General features: G+C 38.0%; 1 protein-coding gene across 3 annotated transcripts in view; it reads left to right on the top strand.

Moving 5' to 3' along the window:
- Positions 1–19280, top strand: part of LOC107781999 (sister chromatid cohesion protein SCC4-like) — a 72549-nt gene extending 53269 nt beyond the window's left edge. For 2 of the 3 annotated variants that reach the window (XM_075222949.1, XM_075222950.1), the window contains exons 12-13: positions 18659–18783; positions 18890–19280. In XM_075222949.1, coding sequence (XP_075079050.1) covers positions 18659–18783; positions 18890–19078 — 314 coding nt within the window. In that variant the 3' untranslated portion in view covers positions 19079–19280. Of the gene's footprint in view, positions 1–18245; positions 18581–18658; positions 18784–18889 lie in introns of those variants that run through there. The other variant, XR_012695538.1, reaches the window with a different exon arrangement.
- Positions 19281–19945: the final 665 nt, after the last annotated feature.

Below are 19945 nucleotides of genomic sequence, written 5' to 3'. Positions count from 1 at the left end.
CGAATCAAACTATAAGACTCAACCTCATGGCGCACAACCGTATCACACTATCAAACTTATAAAATAATATTTTTTTTCTTCATAAAATAATATATTTGCGGCTAGTCTAAGACCACCGACTCTGCCAAGCGCACACTTGTCCCAACACATGGACCAGGCAGAGAAAACACACTTTCAAAACGGGTTTTAGCAAAGCAAGTATCAAAGCTTAAAGTCTCACTTACCTCGCTAACGAGAAGTTCCCCAACCTTGCAACAACTAGAATATCAACCAAATGGCCTCCAATGGCCTCAATCTATCCAAAATATTGAATAACACGTCCTAATTAGTCTAGGTGAATAATTTGCATAATTTAAGGACAAGTAATAATCAAAGTCGACCTCCAGTCCAATTAATAAAACTCCGTATACAATTCGTTAAACACAGAATGTGAAAGAAAATACCAAAACCGTGTTAGGCTACATAATACATGACAGTGGTAATCTACCCAACCTCCTTATTACAATTCTTAATCATTTCCAATCATTGAATCTAATTATGAAATCATGATTAAACTTTCACATTCCTTACACTTAATCTTTAAAAGCTCAGTCACTGTAAAATCATGGTCCGAATTTAAAATTGGAAGAGAACGAACTGAAGAGTAATTAATTGTTCTCTATATCAGTTTTAAAATCCCATGTATATTATGTCTAATTCACTACTATTTAATCATTACACAATTATTAGGATCCAATCACTAGATAATTATTATTCCCAAAATATAACGAACAAACTCCATAACATAACATCAATTTTCTTCCCCCCATGGCAATATAGCTTTCTGTACCAAGTTTCAAGCAATCACTGTTATATAATTTCCTTTGTCTTCCAACGATTGATATACTTATTACCGAATAAACTATGTGCAAATAAATAAATAAATAAATATCATATACTACTATGAGAATTAAAAAAACCTGTTTGTCAGCTTTGCTCTCCTCCACCGAAAATTTCAGTCTTCCGCCGTCCAAGGTCCACTAAAATTCTTTATTTCTCTTGTACTCTTTTCTTTTCCTTGTTTGTATTTAACTAAGACCACTCCATATTAGGTGTTTTTATGTGGGCCACCAGAATATATATATATATATATATATATATATATATATATATATATATATGGGCCTAGCTCTAACTTTTTACTATATATATTTTATCCCAACTACTTTATTATCCATCAAATAGATGTAATAATACATTAGACCCACTTACTAATTAATTAAATTTTAAAACTCTTGAGTTAATTTATTTATATAAAATTTTCGGTTATTACATTCTCCCCCACTTAAACAAGCGTTCGTCCTCGAACGAGTTAGAAAGTGTACCTGACATCTCAAACAACTGGGGGTACTTGCTTCGAATGTCTGCTTCGGACTCCCATGTAGCTTCCTTTGTTGGATGGTTACGCGATAATACTTTCACTGACGCAACCTTTTTCGACCTCAGTTGCCTCACTTGCCTATCAAGAATAGCTATCGGACCTTCTTCATAAGTTAAGTTCTCATCAAGCTCCACATCCTCTGGCTGAATCTTATGACTATCATCACGAACATATCGTCTAAGCATAGATACATGAAATACGGGATGAACCGCAGACAACCTCGGAGGCAAGGCAAGTTTATACGCCACCGATCCGATTCGATCTAAAATCTCATACGGACCAATATACCTCGGACTTAGCTTACCTTTGCGCCCAAATCTCATGACTCCTTTCATAGGGGACACCTTCAAAAAGACTTTTTCTCCTTTCATGAACTCCTAATCACGAACTCTCTTATCTGCGTAGGATTTTTGTCTACTTTGAGCTGTCCGAAGTCGTTCTCGTATCAATGCAACTTTCTCCAAAGCTTGTTGAACCAAATCCGGGCCCAATAGTTGTGTTTCACCGGGTTCAAACCATCCAACTGGTGAACGACACCTACGACCATATAGAGCTTCAAACGGAGCCATCTATATACTCGACTGATCACTGTTATTATAAGCAAACTCTGCTAACGGCAACTGATCGTCCCAATGACCACCAAAATCAATTACACAAGCTCTAAGCATGTCCTCCAAGATCTGAATAACCCGTTCGGACTGTCCGTCCGTCTGTGGATGGAAAGCTGTGCTCAACTCAACCTGAGAACCCAAAGACTTTTGAAATGACTTCCAAAATTCAGCAGTAAATTGTGCACCATGAAGCCGAACTATCTCACGGAGGTATATATCTGCTAGTTGTTCTGCAGTATGAGTAACTCGAATTGGTATGAAATGTGCGGACTTTGTGAGTCTGTCCACGATCACCCATACTGAATCATGTCTCTTAAAAGTACGTGGCAACCCAACTACAAAATCCATAGTAATCCTTTCCCACTTCCACTCAGGGATAATCAAACTCTGTATCACACCACATAGTTTTTTATGCTCATATTTTACATGCTGACAATTTAAGCAACTAGTTACATGTTTCAGAATATCATACTTCATACCTTTCCACCAGTACAATTCACGCAAGTCTTGATACATTTTAGTAGGACCTGGATGGATAGAGTAACGGGAGCTATGAGCCTCTTCAAGAATCAACTGCTTTACATCACCCACCATGGGGATACACAATCTACCATGCCGCCGTAACACACCTTCATTATCAATAGCAAATGACTTAACACCACCATTCTGCACTCGATCTCGAAGTCTAACTAGACGGGGATCTTCAAATTGACGAGCCTTGACCTGTCCAACCAAGGATGATTGTGCTACCAAACCCGCAAGTAATCTGCTCGGCAATGTATGATCAATACGCACTCCTCGATTGGCCAATGCCTGAATATCCATAACCATATGTCGTTCTTGAGCAGTAAATCGGGCCAAGCTACCCATAGACTTTCTACTCAAGGCGTCTGCCACCACATTCGCCTTCCCGGGATGATATAAAATAGTAAGATCATAATCTTTAAGTAATTCTAACCACCGTCTCTGCCTCAGATTCAGATCTCTTTGCTTGAATATGTATTGCAGACTCTTGTGATCAGTATAGATTTCACACGGCTCACCATAAAGATAGTGACGCCAAATCTTAAGTGCAAACACGATTGCAGCTAATTCCAAGTCATGAGATGGATAATTCTTTTCATGGTTCTTCAGCTGTCGAGAAGCATAAGCTACTACCTTGCCATTTTGCATCAGCACACAACCCAAACCGACTCGAGACGCATCACAATAAATGGTAAAACCCCCTGCACCTGTAGGTAGTGTCAAAATCGGAGCTGTAGTCAATGCGGTCTTCAATTTTTGAAAACTTTCTTCACACTCATTTGACCACTGAAATGCAACACCCTTCTGAGTCAATCGAGTCAATGGAGTGGCTATCTTTGAGAAACCCTCTACAAACCTTCTATAATATTCGGCTAGGCCTAAGAAGCTACGTATCTCTGTAGGAGTAGTGGGTCGAGGCCAATCTCGAACTGCCTCTATCTTCTTTGGATCAACTTGAATCCCATCTCGTGACACCACATGTCCCAAAAAGGAAACTGTATCCAACCAAAATTCACACTTTGAGAACTTGGCATAAAGCTTTCGCTCTCTAAGTGTCTGTAGCACAACTCTCAAGTGTTGTTCATGTTCTGCCTTACTTCGAGAGTAGACCAAAATGTCGTCAATAAATACAATCACAAAATGATCTAAGAATGGCTTGAATACCGTATTCATGAGGTCCATAAAAGCTGCGGGGGCATTAGTAAGCCCGAAGGACATCACCAAAAATTCAAAATGCCCGTACCTGGTCCGAAACGCTGTCTTGGATATATCCTCGGTCTTAATTCTCAGTTGATGGTAACCCGATCTCGGGTCAATCTTTGAAAAGTGAGTTGCACCCTGTAGCTAGTCGAATAGATCATCAATACGTGGCAACGGATATTTATTCTTGATTGTTACCTTATTCAGCTGCCTGTAATCAATACACATTCTCATTGTGCCATCTTTCTTTTTAACAAATAACATAGGTGCACCCCAAGGTGACACGCTAGGCCTGATTAATCCCTTATCAAGTAGCTCTTGAAGTTGAACCTTTAATTCTCTCAATTCCGCTGGAGCCATACGGTATGGAGGAATAGAGATAGGTTGAGTTCCTGGCACCAAATCAATATTGAACTCAATTTCTCTTGTCGGAGGCAGCCCGGGTAAATCTTCTGGAAACACATCAACAAATTCTCGGACCACTGGAACACTATCAATAGTAACATCCTCCAAGTGCGTATCATGAACGGTAGCAATAAAACCCAAACACCCATTATTAATCATTCGACGTGCTTTTACATAGGATATTATCTTTCCCTGAGTCAGAGGAGTTGTGCCTTTCCACACTAAACATGGTTCTTCAGGAAAATCAAAACGTATAAGCTTGGAATGACAATCAACTTAAGCATAACATGATGCCAATCCATACCCATAACTACATCAAAGTCGGACATAGGCAATACTAGTAGATCAACTACGGTGTCCCTGCCCTGAATAAATATTACACAGTCTCTATAGACTCTATCCACAGATATAGTCTCCCCCACTGGGGTCACCACAATATAAGGCACATTAAGAGACTCAACTCCTCGTTCTAAGTATATGGAAAAAGATGGAGATACATATGAATACGTAGAACCAGGATCAATAAGAGCGTAAGCCCCATAAGAACCGATAGTGATAATACCTGTGACTACTGCATTAGATGCCTCGGTATCCTGTCTGGCCATAGCAAAGAATCTCGGAGGTCCACCTGCTCCCTCAGCAGTTTGTGCACCCTGTCGACCCTGCGCACGAGCAACCTATGGAGCGGCTCTAGCTGGCTGAGTCTGAGTCTGTGTACCTGTAAACGTTCTCTGCGGCTGTGGAGTAGCATGGCTAGTAGCAGAATATCCTCTAGGACAATACTTAGCAATATGTCCTTTTTTACCACAAGTAAAACAAGCCCCATCTGTTCCAAAACAACGACCATTGTGATTTCTACCACAATTCGAACACCTTGGATGTTGACCTGACTGATATGAGTCATTATCTTTCCTCTGTATCTGCTGCTGCCCCTGTTTAGCTGGATAAGCACTCCTAGAAGACTACACCACTGACTCTGACTGAGTAGGTCTGGACTGCCCACGATTAAAACCACTCTTGCCCCCAGATGGAGCTCCACTGAACCCGCCTGCGCTACGAGCCCTTTTGCTCTCTCGCTCGGTCTTGTCCCTTTCTTGATAAGACTCATAACGGAGAGCAGTATCCACTACCTCTTCGTACGAACCACCTCGAACATCCCTAACCACAGGACCTCGATAACGATGCTCAAGCCCATCTACGAATCTCCTCACCTTCTCATGCTCATCTGCAACTAGAAATGATGCATAACTAGCTAAGTCAGTGAACTTAGCCTCATACTCCATAACTGTCATACTGCCCTGGCGCAGTTGCTCGAATTGACGTCTCATGTCGTCTCACTTGCTCAGTGGGACAAACCTATCCATAAACATAGCTGAAAACTCTGACCAAGTAATAGGTGGCAAACCTGCTCGTCTACCTCTCTGAACTGCATTCCACCATGACTCTGCAGATCCTGAAAATAGAAAAGTAGCAAATTCTACCCCTCGAGTCTCCTTCAGCCCCAAAGTAGATAATATCTTCTCACAATGCTGAATGAACTTCTGGGGCTCAATAGAAGCCTGTGTAGCATCGAACTCTGGTGGCTTAAGATCTATGAAATTCTTATGATTCTTAGACTGCCCTGTATTTGCAACTGGCTGGACGACCTGTTGAGGGGCTATCTGAGGAGCTGCAACATTCAACTGAACTTGTGCTTGCGCCTGCGAAGTAGTCTGGGGAGCTGGAAGTCCACCCTGAGTAGGCACTAACGCCTTTAACGCCTCTAACACATTCAACAACCTCATCACTGCATCTGCAGGTAAGGTAACAGTAGGCACATCAACTGGGACTGATGGTGGAGCATCATGAACCATTTGTTCTTGCACTCGATTTGGCATGGTAGCTTGGGATTGACCCGTGTTCACAACTTCAGGCTGAGGAGCGGCCTGTCTACTAGTCTGAGCTCTAGTTTGATGAGCCCCAACTTGACCACCACCTCGGGTAGTAACCCGTCCAGCACAACGTCTAGCAGATGAAGGTGTGCGTGTCCTAGCCATCTGCGAAATAAACAATCCAAAGTCAAACTCAAGTAATCTTAACGCACGATCAAGGAATGAAAGAAGGGAAAACATCCTAAATGCTTAGTAGCCTCAAGATCATAAGTATGGGCGCCTACATACCCATGAACAAGTATCTACCAAACACTGCTCTGAAACGAAGCCTCCACGAGCAATGCGGTGGCTCACCTCAGCAATAGGATCCACTCGAACAAACTCGTCAGCCACTAACTCTATCTCCCGCAACGGTATCTGCATAGAGATGCAGGTAAGGAGTGAGTTATACGTAAATATAACCCAGTAAGATCCTCGACCCGCCACAATAAATACCTCTGGAACAAGTGTTAGAAAATACAAACACACTGCAACATGAATGATATAGTAAATATGATAATTATACAATAACTCAATATATATGTATCAACAAAGTTATTAAGAATTAACCAACAAGGATACCTACTAAGGACTTATCATAATTGCAGTGAAAGAAATTTACCAACACACCTACGAGTCCACCACGGCACCACAATGCCTCAAATATGTAACAGAGCATACACAATGCTCGGGTGATGTACAAAGGCATACACAATGCCCCAACATCATGGCGCACAGCCGTATAAAACTCAACATTATAGTGCACAGCCGTATCAAACTCAACATCATGGCGCACAGCCGTATCAAACTCAACATCTTGGCGCCAGCCGTATCAAACTCAATATCATGGCGCACAGCCGTATCAAACTCAATATCATGGCTCACAGCCGAATCAAAACTATAAGACTCAACCTCATGGCGCACAGTCGTATCACACTATCAAACTTATAAAATAATATTTTTTTTCTTCATAAAATAATATATTTGCGGCTAGTCTAAGACCACCGACTCTGCCAAGTGCACGCTTGTCCCAACATATGGACCAGGCAGAGAAAACACACTTTCAAAACGGGTTTTAGAAAAGCAAGTATCAAAGCTTAAAGTCTCACTTACCTCGCTAACGAGAAGTTCCCCAACCTTGCAACGACTAGAATATCAACCAAATGGCCTCCAATGGCCTCAATCTATCCAAAATATTGAATAACACGTCCTAATTAGTCTAGGTGAATAATTTGCATAATTTAAGGACAAGTAATAATCAAAGTCGACCTCCAGTCCAATTAATAAAACTCCGTATACAATTCGTTAAACACAGAATGTGAAAGAAAATACCAAAACCGTGTTAGGCTACATAATACATGACAGTGGTAATCTACCCAACCTCCTTATTACAATTCTTAATCATTTCCAATCATTGAATCTAATTATGAAATCATGATTAAACTTTCACATTCCTTACACTTAATCTTTAAAAGCTCAGTCACTGTAAAATCATGGTCCGAATTTAAAATTGGAAGAGAACGAACTGAAGAGTAATTAATTGTTCTCTATATCAGTTTTAAAATCCCATGTATATTATGTCTAATTCACTACTATTTAATCATTACACAATTATTAGGATCCAATCACTAGATAATTATTATTCCCAAAATATAACGAACAAACTCCATAACATAACATCAATTTTCTTCCCCCCATGGCAATATAGCTTTCTGTACCAAGTTTCAAGCAATCACTGTTATATAATTTCCTTTGTCTTCCAACGATTGATATACTTATTACCGAATAAACTATGTGCAAAAAAATAAATAAATAAATAAATATCATATACTACTATGAGAATTAAAAAAACCTGTTTGTCAGCTTTGCTCTCCTCCACCGAAAATTTCAGTCTTCCGCCGTCCAAGGTCCACTAAAATTCTTTATTTCTCTTGTACTCTTTTCTCTTCCTTGTTTGTATTTAACTAAGACCACTCCATATTAGGTGTTTTTATGTGGGCCACCAGAAAATATATATATATATATAGCTCTAACTTTTTACTATATATATTTTATCCCAACTACTTTATTATCCATCAAATAGATGTAATAATACATTAGACCCACTTACTAATTAATTAAATTTTAAAACTCTTGAGTTCATTTATTTATATAAAATTTTCGGTTATTACACTACGTTTTCCTTTTCAGATGTACACAACCTCCTTTTCCTCTTCATATAGTCAAGGGTAGGAAGTAAATGAGCACGGGACAGAGCCACCCGGGGTAGGGCAAGCCTTAACCCCCTAAAGTTTTAACCGCCTTTCCTTGCCTCGTTTAGCATTTTTAGATGATTTTCCCGGACCCGATTTGCCCCGTTTGTGTTTCTTTCATTTTTAATTTAATTTTTCACTTTGCAGTATTCTATTAAGTTTTTTTTTTTTTGGAATTTTTATTTGAACTTTGAGTGGACAAAGTCTTGCTAATATGTTCCCGTTTTCATTTTTGATTCATGCTTGTTGATACTTATGTTCATTTTGGACCCTTCAACTCAACCAGTGAAAGGAAAGATCCAGTAGAAATTGTATGCTGATTGTTTTGAAGTTAAATTTTCGGTATTTAAGTGAAATAATTCAATATCATTTAAAAGTTCTCAATCATTTCATGTAATCAACCATGATTTGCTTTTTCTATGAGTAATTTTTTGTTGTTTCTAACTTCTAAGATACACACCCGCTTCTCCTTACTGGTCACGCACGATTTTTGTACTTTGTTTTATGAAGTTGTTCAATCCCCAATATTAGGTTCAATTGCACCATTTTATTAAATGTTTTTTTTTGTGGGTAAAACGGAGAATTTTATTTATTACTAGATAGCAACTTTTCACAAAATAGGTGTCGCATTGGCTCATCATTCCTGGTATAGACAGTACCAACAAGATTCGATGTAGTAGTCCTATTTTGAGCACACAGGTTATCAATGCTAGCTAAATTATTACAAACGTTGGATAGCTAAATTATAACCACAAGTAGCTTGCTTTTCACACTGGATTGTTGCCTTCGTGAAGTAAGGAGGGGTTGCAAAATGGTGTTTGATGTTCCCCGTATCCAAGATTGATCCTTCCTTAGCCAAGAGATGTGCAACTTTATTTTTGTTGAAGTGTGTGACCATCTCATCTAAAAGCTTAAGCTGTTAGAGAGAACACACTTTTATTTACTTACTTATGTCTTCAGCACCCCCTTCACGTGCGGGCTTGATTCTTTTTGATGAGACAAACACGCGGAAATTCTTTTTGATATTGGGAGGCGGTGAGGCTCGAACCTAGAACCTCTGCCTGCTATGATACCATATTGAAGTGTGTGACCATCTCATCTAAAAGTTTAAACTGTTAGATAGAACACACTTTTATTTACTTAATTATGTCTTCAACATCTTTTCGAAATTTGTGTCAAATCACTGGACTCTATGTTAGTTGCATTAATGGCCTGCAGTCATATAAAATAGAGTTATAAATGGGGATTATTTTGTCAAGGAGCTGAAGTACCTCCATCGATTCAGTTGCAATCTCCACGGGTAACAGGTTTTGATCCAGTGCCATTTATAGGCCAAACTTGAGAGCAAGAAGTTCCGCATGGATGTGATTCAGAGCTCGCATATTATAAGAGAATTCCAAGATCCAGTCTCCATTATGATTCCGGCAGACTCCCCTTGGTCCGCCATACTAGTAATACTGGACAAAGTTCCATCAATGTTTAACTTAAAATAGTTAAGCTGGGGAAAAACCACTTAACTAGCAGTGTTTTGAGAATCTTCGGATTAGTAGGCCTATTTGGGAGTAATTTAAACTTGTTAATGCACATGCAAATCTTGTTCTTAGAGAGATCATTAGAAAGGTTATTTATATTATTGTTGTTTCTATTGATCCAAAGGTTCCCAAAACAGAAGCGATGGAATTAGTTATAATATGCTTACTAGTTCTAACCATATCTAGCCAATGACTTCCATTAGGGAGAGGACTACTAAAATAAACACCAAACTGACTCCAGTATCTAGAGGCAATCCATGAAGATGTGTTTGATACAGTGTTGTGAAGAGCGTGAAGCGAGGAAAAGCGACAACCCCAATTTCACGAAAAGCGAGAAGCGAAGTGCTCGCTTTTTTTAAGTGAAGCGGAATTTTAAAAAAAAAATTAAAATAAATACTGCATAGACAACACATGTAATTGTAAGCAAATGTTCAATACGTCAATTTCAAAAACTAAAGAGTAGCATCAATTAAAGCACAAAACGAGCATCCTATTCTTTTACAAGATTGTCAAATTCTTGTATTCCACTATTATTATTATATTGCTCGTCATCTTCTTCTTCTTCATCAACTAGGGACAAAGTAGCTGCCTCTTTTCCCTTCCTCTGAATAAAGGATATAAAAATTGGGCAATAAGAACTAAGAATTGGGGCAGAAATTGGGGGCAGAAACTGGAAAAATTGGGCAGAAATTTTCTGAGAAAGAACCGAAGGTAAAAAAAATATTTGCCAGCATTTCGCCGCTTTTTGTACGTTTAGAAAGAAAAAGAACAACAAGAAGAAGAAGACTGAAAATCAAAAGTAGTAGAAGAAGAAGAAGACAGAACATACCTGTACTGTTGAAGTCTTGAATAAGAAGAAGAACAGCCCTTGATGCTTTGAGATAATTTCAGAAATCCGAAGTTGATAAAGAAGAGAAGAAGAAATCGCTGCTCTTGTTGAAGAAAAGCCCTAGTCTCGTTGTTGTTGAAGACTCCAGATAGCGTTTATATTTTACAAACTCGTTTTTAAAAAAAATAGGGCTTGGGTTAATTTTAAACACGGAAGTGTACGCTTCTCTCACTTCACCGCTTCTCGCTTTTTTACAGAGAAGCGGTCGCTTTTTCGTACCAGAGTCGCTTCAAAGAGCAGAAGCGCTGCCATTCCTGCCTTGCTTCGCTTCTCGCTTAAAGCGATGAAGCGAATGCTTTTTTAATCACTGGTTTGACAGTTTCAGGATTACTTCTACAGGCCATGCAAGTAGGTTCAATATGTATGCCTATATGATTGAGATAGGATCTGGTGGGTACTCTCTTATGGTAGCATTGCCAAAGAAATTTTTTTTTATTTTATCTGGCAGCGAGAGTTTCCAGATCCATTGAAAATCAATATTAAAAGTTGTTCCTGCATTAATGATGCTATAGACAGACTTGGTACTAAACATGCCATTACTATAAAGTGACCAGTGAGGGGTATCCTTGGCATGGGGTACAATCAGTGGCGGATCCAGAATTTTTATTAAGGGGTATTAAAATATATAAAAGTAAATACACCAAAAAATTAAGGGGAGTCAACATATAGTATATAACTATATATACATATAAATATTTTTTTTTACCTACCTATATAGTGTATTTTTCCAGTGAAGGGATGTCATTTGACACCCCTTCCTATAAGGTGGCTCCGCCACTGGGTACAATAGGAAAGTGAGCTTTTTGATGTTATTAGCTATGTGATCTGGGATGTCAAAAGACAATGTTGAAAGATTCTGTTTTCCATCACTCCTTAGATATTTAATTTTTAAAAGACTGTCAGTGGCAAACAGATGACTAATAAGGCTGCTTCTTAAAGATTGAAAATTGGGCATCCAGCTTGAGGTTCAGAGGTTTATGTTATTTTCATCGCCAATAGACCAGTTGATGCCTTTATTATAGTAAGTCCAACGTCCCAACCTGTACAGATTGGCCAATAATCCAAAAATCCTCTTAGCTGATATATTTACTGATACTGGTCGGGACTTCCAATTCAGAAGGAATCTCTTCGACAGAGAAATGCATGAGATTGATATATTTATTCAGAAGATGCAATCAGTGGTGTTATCGCCAGAAAAAAAGGACAACCTACTCTGGAAAGCTAGTAAAAAAGGTTCTTTTACTGTTAGTTCACTCTAGAAAATACTAAATGCTACCTAGTTGGTGCAAGCACAAAAGTGGCCTTGGAAGATGATCTGAAAGACTACAGTCCCAACAAAGTGGCCTTTTTGGCTGGCTAGTAGCATATGAAGCATGCCTGACTCAAGAAAATTTGATGAGAAGGGGTTGGATAATGTAAAGCAGATGTTACTTGTGTGAGAAAGCTTGTGAATCGGTGGACCATCTCTTTTTGCATTGTGAATTTACTTGGCAGTTGTGGTCCATGTTCACAGCTAACTTTGGCATCCTTTGGGCAAGCCCTAAGAAATTCAGGAATCTATTAGAGTGTTGGGAACCTGGATGTCCAGAAGCATCTTAAAGAAGATTCGGAGAGATATTCCACTTAGCATAGCTTGGACGATATGGAAAGAAAGAAATAATAGGTGTTTTGAAGGCAAGAAGGAGCAACTGCAATATGTGAAATATAGTTGTTTACATTATTTGTACTACTGGAAAGATGAAAATGTTATAAATTTTCATGATATGCTGAACATGCTAGACCACTTAGGATTTTGATGTTTTTATGCCAGCAGTATCTCTGTATTTTTACAGTATCAGCTTGATACTATTTTTAATAAAATCTTCATCTTACCAAAAAAAACCTAACAAGTCTTTTCCTCATATTATCAATGATGAACCGATAATCTTTAGCCTTAGGCTTTTGGCCCAGGATAGGAAAGCCAAGACATTTTTCAAAGGAATTACTCTCCTTAACTGTTAAGACAGTCTAATTCCTTAAATCATTAGGACAATTATGGGAGAAAATAATGGATGCACTAACAAAACACATTCAAGGGGAGGTGTCATGGTGTATGTTATTTGCAGATGACATAGTTCTGATTAACGAGAGGCGATGTGGTACTAACGAGAGACTGGGGGTTTGGAGACAGATCCTTGAGTCTAACGGTTTCAAGTTGAGCAGCACCAAGACATGATATTTGGAGTGTAAGTTTAGCAGTGTGACCCAGGTAGCGGACATGGATGTGAGGCTAGGTACACAAGTCATCCCAAGAGAGAGTTTCAAGTACCTTGGCTTAGCAATACAAGAAAATGAGAGACTGATGAGGATGTCACACATCGTATCGGAGCAAGTTGGATGAAATGGAGGTTTGCATCTGGTATCCCGTGTGATAAGAATGTGCCACTAAAAGTTAAACGGTAAGTTCTACAAAGGGGTGGTCAGACCGACTATGTTGTATGGAGCGGAGTGTTGTCTAGATAAGAACTTTTATGTCTAGAAGATGAAAGTAGCTGAAACGAGAATTTAAGATGAATGTGCGTGTATACCGGGTTAGATAAGATTAGGAAAGAAGATATTCGGTAAAAGGTGGGAGTGACCCCCGTGGAGGCTAAGATGCAGGAGGCAAGGCTGAGATGGTTCGGGCATGTGAAGAGGAGAAGCACAAATACTCCATTTAGATGGTGTGAGAGGTTGGCCTTGGTGGGTATGAGGAGAGATAGAGGTAGGTCAAAGAAGCATTGGGGAGAGGTAATTAGGCAAGACATGACACAATTTAAGCTTACCGAGGAAATGACCCTTGATAGGATGGTGTGGAGGTTGAGGATCAGAGTACAAGGTTAGTAGGTTTTACTTTTTCTTTCCCATACCGGTGGTTTTAGTATTAGTATGGTACCTTTTTATTCCTAGATCGCTATCACTACCTATTATTTGATTGTTATATTTCACTTCGATCTTCTTAATATCTTCTTGTTGTTATTATTCGTTGTCACTGCTTCTTTTCATCTTTTCTTTAGCCGAGGGTCTAACGGAAATAACTTCTCTGCCCTTCCAGGGTAGGGGTAAAGTCTACGTAAACCCTACCGTCCCCACACCTTACTTGTGAGAATCCACTGGGTTTGTTGTTAATTATTGGAGAAAATGATTTTGGATTTGGTAACATTGATTTTTTGCCCCGAAAAATTGCAGAAAAGGTCTAGCAAATGCTGAATAATTTTGACAGTCTTTTTGTTAGTCCTAGCTACCAGAGTAAGATCATCGGGAAAGAATAAATGAGATATCTCTGGACCAGTAGTATTAATCTTTACAGGATCCCTTTTGGCAATATCGACTTAGTGGCAAATGTTATGTGAAAGCATCTCCATGCACAAAATAAAAATATATGGTGACATGGGATCCCCTTGCCGGATTCCTCTTGTAGGATTAAAGCAAGTAGTATGACCTCCATTAATAAGAATGGAGATAGAGCTAGTTGTAACACAAGAGATAATAAGTCTAGACATTTTTTCAAGAAAATTAAATAAGTGAAGCATTCGGTAGATGAAAGATCATTCTAGTCTATCAAATGCTTTTTCAAGGTCTTTCTTTAGGATCAAATAGAATTTCTACCTGTCTTCTTTTTTAAATGAGTAATAAGCTGATAATTATTGAAGTGTTTGACCATCTCATAGAACACCTTTTATTTACTTAATTATATTTTCAACACGCCCCTTCACATATGGGCTTGATTCTTTTTGATGAGCCAAGCACGTGGAAATTCTTCTTGATATTGGATAGCGGTGAGACTCGAACCCAGGAAATCTTGTACCATATTGAAGTGTGTGACCATCTCATCTAAACGCTTAAGCTGTTAGAGAGAGCACACTTTTATTTACTTACTTATGTCATCAACAATAATAATGGCATTGTCTGATGCCCTTCTATTTTTTAGAAAACTAGATTGGTAAGGACTAATAATATTATCAAGGAAGGGTTTAATCCTATTGGCTATGATCTTGGTAATGATTTTATAGATTGTGTTACACAAACCAATAGGCTTAAAGTTCTTAATGTCAATGTGCATCCAAAAGAAATATGATAGGCAATCCTTTAGTTCATGCTTTTCCTCTTCTTTTTGCTAATTTTAAAAAAATATACCAAGAAAAATTAAATGAACCAAGCATTTTCAGTTCTGATCTTCTTGGAGGAGAAAAAGAAAAAAAGAAATACCCCCTGATAATAATAAAAATAACTTTTTCAAATGATTTGAAGGATTCAAAGGGACGAAGGATAGCATGATCAGAAATATTAGAGGGGAAAGAATAGAGAAGAAAGAGATACAACTTCTAACTTCAATATCCGTCCCACCACTTTTTCTTGTCTAACACGCTGATTAAAATGTATTTATCTGAAGCTTATGTAATTTTAATATATACTCGAATCTGCACGCGTCCTACCATGTTCCATTTAAAATTTTGGTTGTGGTTCACTAGCCCCGCGCTAGTAATCTCTTGTCCTACCCCATTGTCATTCTTTTGATGGTGGAGGAATTGTGCATGCTTCATGAATTTCCCCTTTAATTGATACCTCAAGGTGATAGAAAAATATTCTTTTTTGTTTTGATAATTGAAATAAATATTTAATCAAAGGGTATCTTGATTGTCACCTGATAAAATTTGAGAGTGGGGGTAATAATAATCAAATAGATTTTATCCTACTAGAAGACATGATAGAACATGTATGGATTAGAAGGCTATATCAGGAGAAGTGATGACCACCCAACATAAGTTGGTGGTTTTGTATGTAAAGCATATGAGTAGAGTGAGAAAGGAGACGGCCTGCAAACAACTGAGAATTTGATGGTGCGCATTCAAGCGTGCTAACTAGTTAGTTTTTCAAGAAAACCACGGGAGGATGGAGCATGAAACTTTGAGGGGGGAGGCGGACATCCTGTGAAGTGTTTGGTGCGGCTAATGATTAGGAACCTTGACCACGAGAATCCTAGCGCTGGAATTAGGATGTGCAAAGAGTTATTAGAGGTCAAGGAGAGTGCTATAAGAACTTACCAGAAACAGAAGATGGGTAAGTTTTTGAAGAGTATAAGAGAGCTAAGAAGGCTACTAAAATAGCTCAAGAGGAAGCCCTAGATAGCATGTATCAAAATCATGGACACGATAAAGGGGAAAGAAATGTTTAAACCAGCACGACTGAGAGAGAAGCGAAGTAAGAACTTAAATTAAGATAGTTACTAAAGAAAGATTCTCAACAAGTGTTGACAGGAGATAATGAGGCCACAGAGAGATGGAGAGGCTATTTTGATCAACTATTCGACTTGAACCACAAGGATAAACTTTTGGATCTCTATGTGCATGGTAGACACTGTAGCTACACTAGTAGAATAAGGTTGATAGAAGTATAAGATGGCATGAAAATATGAGTACCAAAGCCTGTGCTCCAGATGGTAACTCCATAGAGGTTTGGAAGTGCCTAGGAGTAGGATGGCTTACCCCAAGCTCTTTAATGCTATACTAAGAAATGGTAGGATGCCCAATAAGTGGAGAAAGGTAACCCCTATTCCAATTATTAAAAACAAAGGAGATGTTCTAAGTTGTGCGAACTATCGTAGTATTAATTTGAGTCACACCACGAAACTTTGGGAAAGAGTGATAGAGCATAGACTTGGGAACACAACAAGAGTGATAAAAAACTGGTTTGGATTTATGCCGGGTAGATTTACAATGGTGGCTAAAACTGGTTTGGATTTATGCCCGGTAGATTTATAATGGTGGGTATATTCTTGATAAGAATATTGATGGAGGATTATCATGAGAGCAAGAAGATTTACATATGGTATTGATCGACCTAGTAGAGGATACAATAGAGTACTAAAAAAGGTCGTTTGGTGGATGTTGGGAAGAAAGCAATTCATATTAAATATATAAATGTCATAAACGACATTGTATGAAAGAGTAGTCATTAGCATGAGAATGTAGTAGGAGATTTGAAGTTCTCCATAACCATGGGTTTACATTTGGCATCCGCATCGAGCCCGTACTTTTTCTCTCAAATTATGAATGAGCTAACCAACAGTATACGGGATGGGTTCCAATAGTGTATGCCATTTACAAATGATATTGTGCTATTGACGAAACCAGTGAAGGTGTCAACCAAAAGGTTGAACTATGGAGAAGCACTATACAGAGTAAGTATGGTTCTTAGGATAAGCAGAAATAAGACTGAATATATGCACTGCTAGTTTAGAGGTGAGATTAGACTGGATTGAGATGCCTAACGGTAAACAATTCAAATATATAGGCTCGTTCCAAGAGATCACAACGATAGAGGACAATGTTACACATAGAATCAAAGTCGAATGGTTAAAGTGGAGAAGTGCTATTGGAGTGTTATGTGATAAAAGGATGCATATTAAAGATAAGTTCTATAAAATAGTTATAAGGCCAGAAATTTTGTGTGGAAGTGAATGTTATCCGCTAAAGTCCAACACATTCTCTAAATGAGTATTGTGGAGATGCGGATGTTAGGATGGATGTATTGTCATACATGATTAGACAAGGTTAAAAAATGGCCACATTTTTCAGAAGGTGCAAGAAGTACACATTTAAGATGGTTTAGTCATGCACTGGTTCGTAAGTATGAGATCATGGTAAATGAAGGAATTAAAAGGGACGAGGTAGACCTAAAATTTCATGGAAGGAAGTTATCTCAAAGCTGTCTCGAAAGACCTACAATCTCTTAGAATCCAAGCAAACTTAGTGATAGATGACATAATAGAAGAAAAATATATATATAGGCGTTACCAATTAGTTAGGAATATGCTTTAGTCGTGTTAATACATTTACTTTACGTCCTATGCTTGATAGGGGTTTTCAGTCTTGTTATATATTTGTATGCCAGTAGAAAATATAGAGAATTTCTAGTACTTTTTATTTTTATTTATGTTTTGTGTATTATTGGCCTGAGATAAATTTAAATAAAGAAACCTGATCAACAAGGATTCATATAGCTGGTTCCAACTTGTTTGGAACTGAGGCATACTGGTGGTGGTGTTATTGAAGAGTATTGATACAACAAAAAATTGAAGAAACATGAGGCACTTCACATATTAGTACTTATATACTGAATGAATTTAGGTATGCCCTGTTTGCAATTCCATCCCCTCCCATTCTATTTCAAGATTGCATACTCAGTGGACTTGGGCATATGTTAGTTACCCAACTCGGCCTCCAGTCTGATAATGAATAAATGATCATGTTATGTCATAGACGTTATATAATATGAAGTATCGAGTATTTCTTTCAGTCTAACTTTGTAAAGCTATCAAACACAATGGCACATTTCTGGAGCATCTTCTTCTTACCGCAACTATACTACACTAATTTACATCAATAGTAAATTGTCCTTTGACTTGGTACAGTTTTCAACATTGATTAAAATTTTTTTTTATTATCAGATGAGAGAAACATATTTTTCTTCATCTTTGTAGGAGTAGAAAAGGAAAAGTTGTACTGCGAAAAGCGAAAGTAAACCCATATAGTTTTCTTGTATTATGGTAAGTGTCCTCAATGAATTGGATATTATTCTGGATGCCAATAAAGGATGGAGTACTCCAGAAGTCATTCAAAGTCAAAGAAATCGTGCAAGTCCTGCTGTTTTCTGCAAAAATATATTGCAGGAATAATTTGGCCTGAGATTCACTAATATAATTGCACTGTGGTACATCACTCATCTTTTCGAGGGTAGGTTGATGTTGTTAGATGTGGCTACAGAGAGTGCAGTTTGCCAGTACAAGTTTCTTGCCGGACATTATTTTGATTTAAGGCAAAAATTTCTTAAATCCCTTCTCTTGGTGCCTTTATGTAATTTTAGTTGGTTGATTTTTAATTTTTTCTTGTGCAGCTCTATACCAGCAACTGGGTGAGAAAGGGAATGAAGTGGAGAATCTTGATTACCAAACAAAGAAAGTAGAAGATCTACAAAAAAGAATTGCTGATGCTTGTTCGTCCTGTCACCACATTGAACTGGTAAAAGCTTCTACACTTTTTATTCTGAAACTTATCTTATCTGATAAATGGGTTGTGAATGTGACAGCTTAAGGTATTACCTATTTACTTATCTGACATGACTCAGATTGCCAAAGTAAAAACTGAAGCCCATCAGCTGAGCGAGATTGATATTAAACGAGCAATAACAGGCCCTTCTATGAGAGTTGATCTGGATATTCCTGAATCCATTGGTCTGTCAGCAACTTCTCCTATGTCGTCATCAACAAGGCTTATGGATTTTGATATGGGAAGACTGAGAAAGAGAAAATCATAGCTTTTTCTACCTGTAAATTTGTAGGTCTTACTTCAAGTGTTAACTAAAGGAAGAGACGAGAGTGTGCTTCGTTTCTTTCCTTCTCTTTTCCTCCTTCGGGGATGTGTGCAGTGATACACTAAAACGTCCGGCCTTTGGGGATGTCCAATTGTGATAGTTTACCTTTCTTTATTATATACAGTTCATAGTTTCTCAAGCTCAATCTTTTGTCTGGTTTCTTCTCATCTTCTTTCATCTTGATTGCGCACGGACTCTTCATCTTTCACTCAATCTGTCAAGCCATTAGATGAATCTTGGCTTATGAATTGATGGTCTATATTTTAAACAAATTTGGATGTAAGAAGGATCCCATGTTTGAATGTCACGATATAATGTTATGTCGCTGGATACTTTGATAAACGGAGGAAAGCATTAAGCTGACGTTTGTTTTTAAAAAAATGAAAACACGGAGGGATTGTTTATGCAGGGATTAGTTATGCGGTTATTATGCAAGGATTATTCTTTTTGAATGCTTGAATTGTTGTATGACATATTAGTTCCACATATCATATTCATTTATATTATATTTTATATTATAAGTGGGAAGCCTTTTAGGGTGAAATTAATTTACAAATTTACCCAACAATAGCTGAGTGACATTTTATCCTTACAATCAAATTAACTATTCCACATTTATATACAAAAAAAAAAATATGTAATTTCATATGTTATCCTACATGCTTTGAACGAGCATGATAAAGGGTGTTAGATTTAATAAATAGTTGAATTGAAACGTCAAGTTCAAGAACTTGAACGACGTCGGGTTTGCTTCATGTTATCTTTCAATTCCAAAGGGTCTGGTATCATAATTTGTCACTCTACCTCTTC

The sequence above is a fragment of the Nicotiana tabacum genome, chromosome 10 (genome assembly GCF_000715075.1).
Source record: "Nicotiana tabacum cultivar K326 chromosome 10, ASM71507v2, whole genome shotgun sequence".
Lineage (NCBI taxonomy): Eukaryota > Viridiplantae > Streptophyta > Magnoliopsida > Solanales > Solanaceae > Nicotiana > Nicotiana tabacum.
This window is presented reverse-complemented; position numbering and strand designations above follow the sequence as displayed.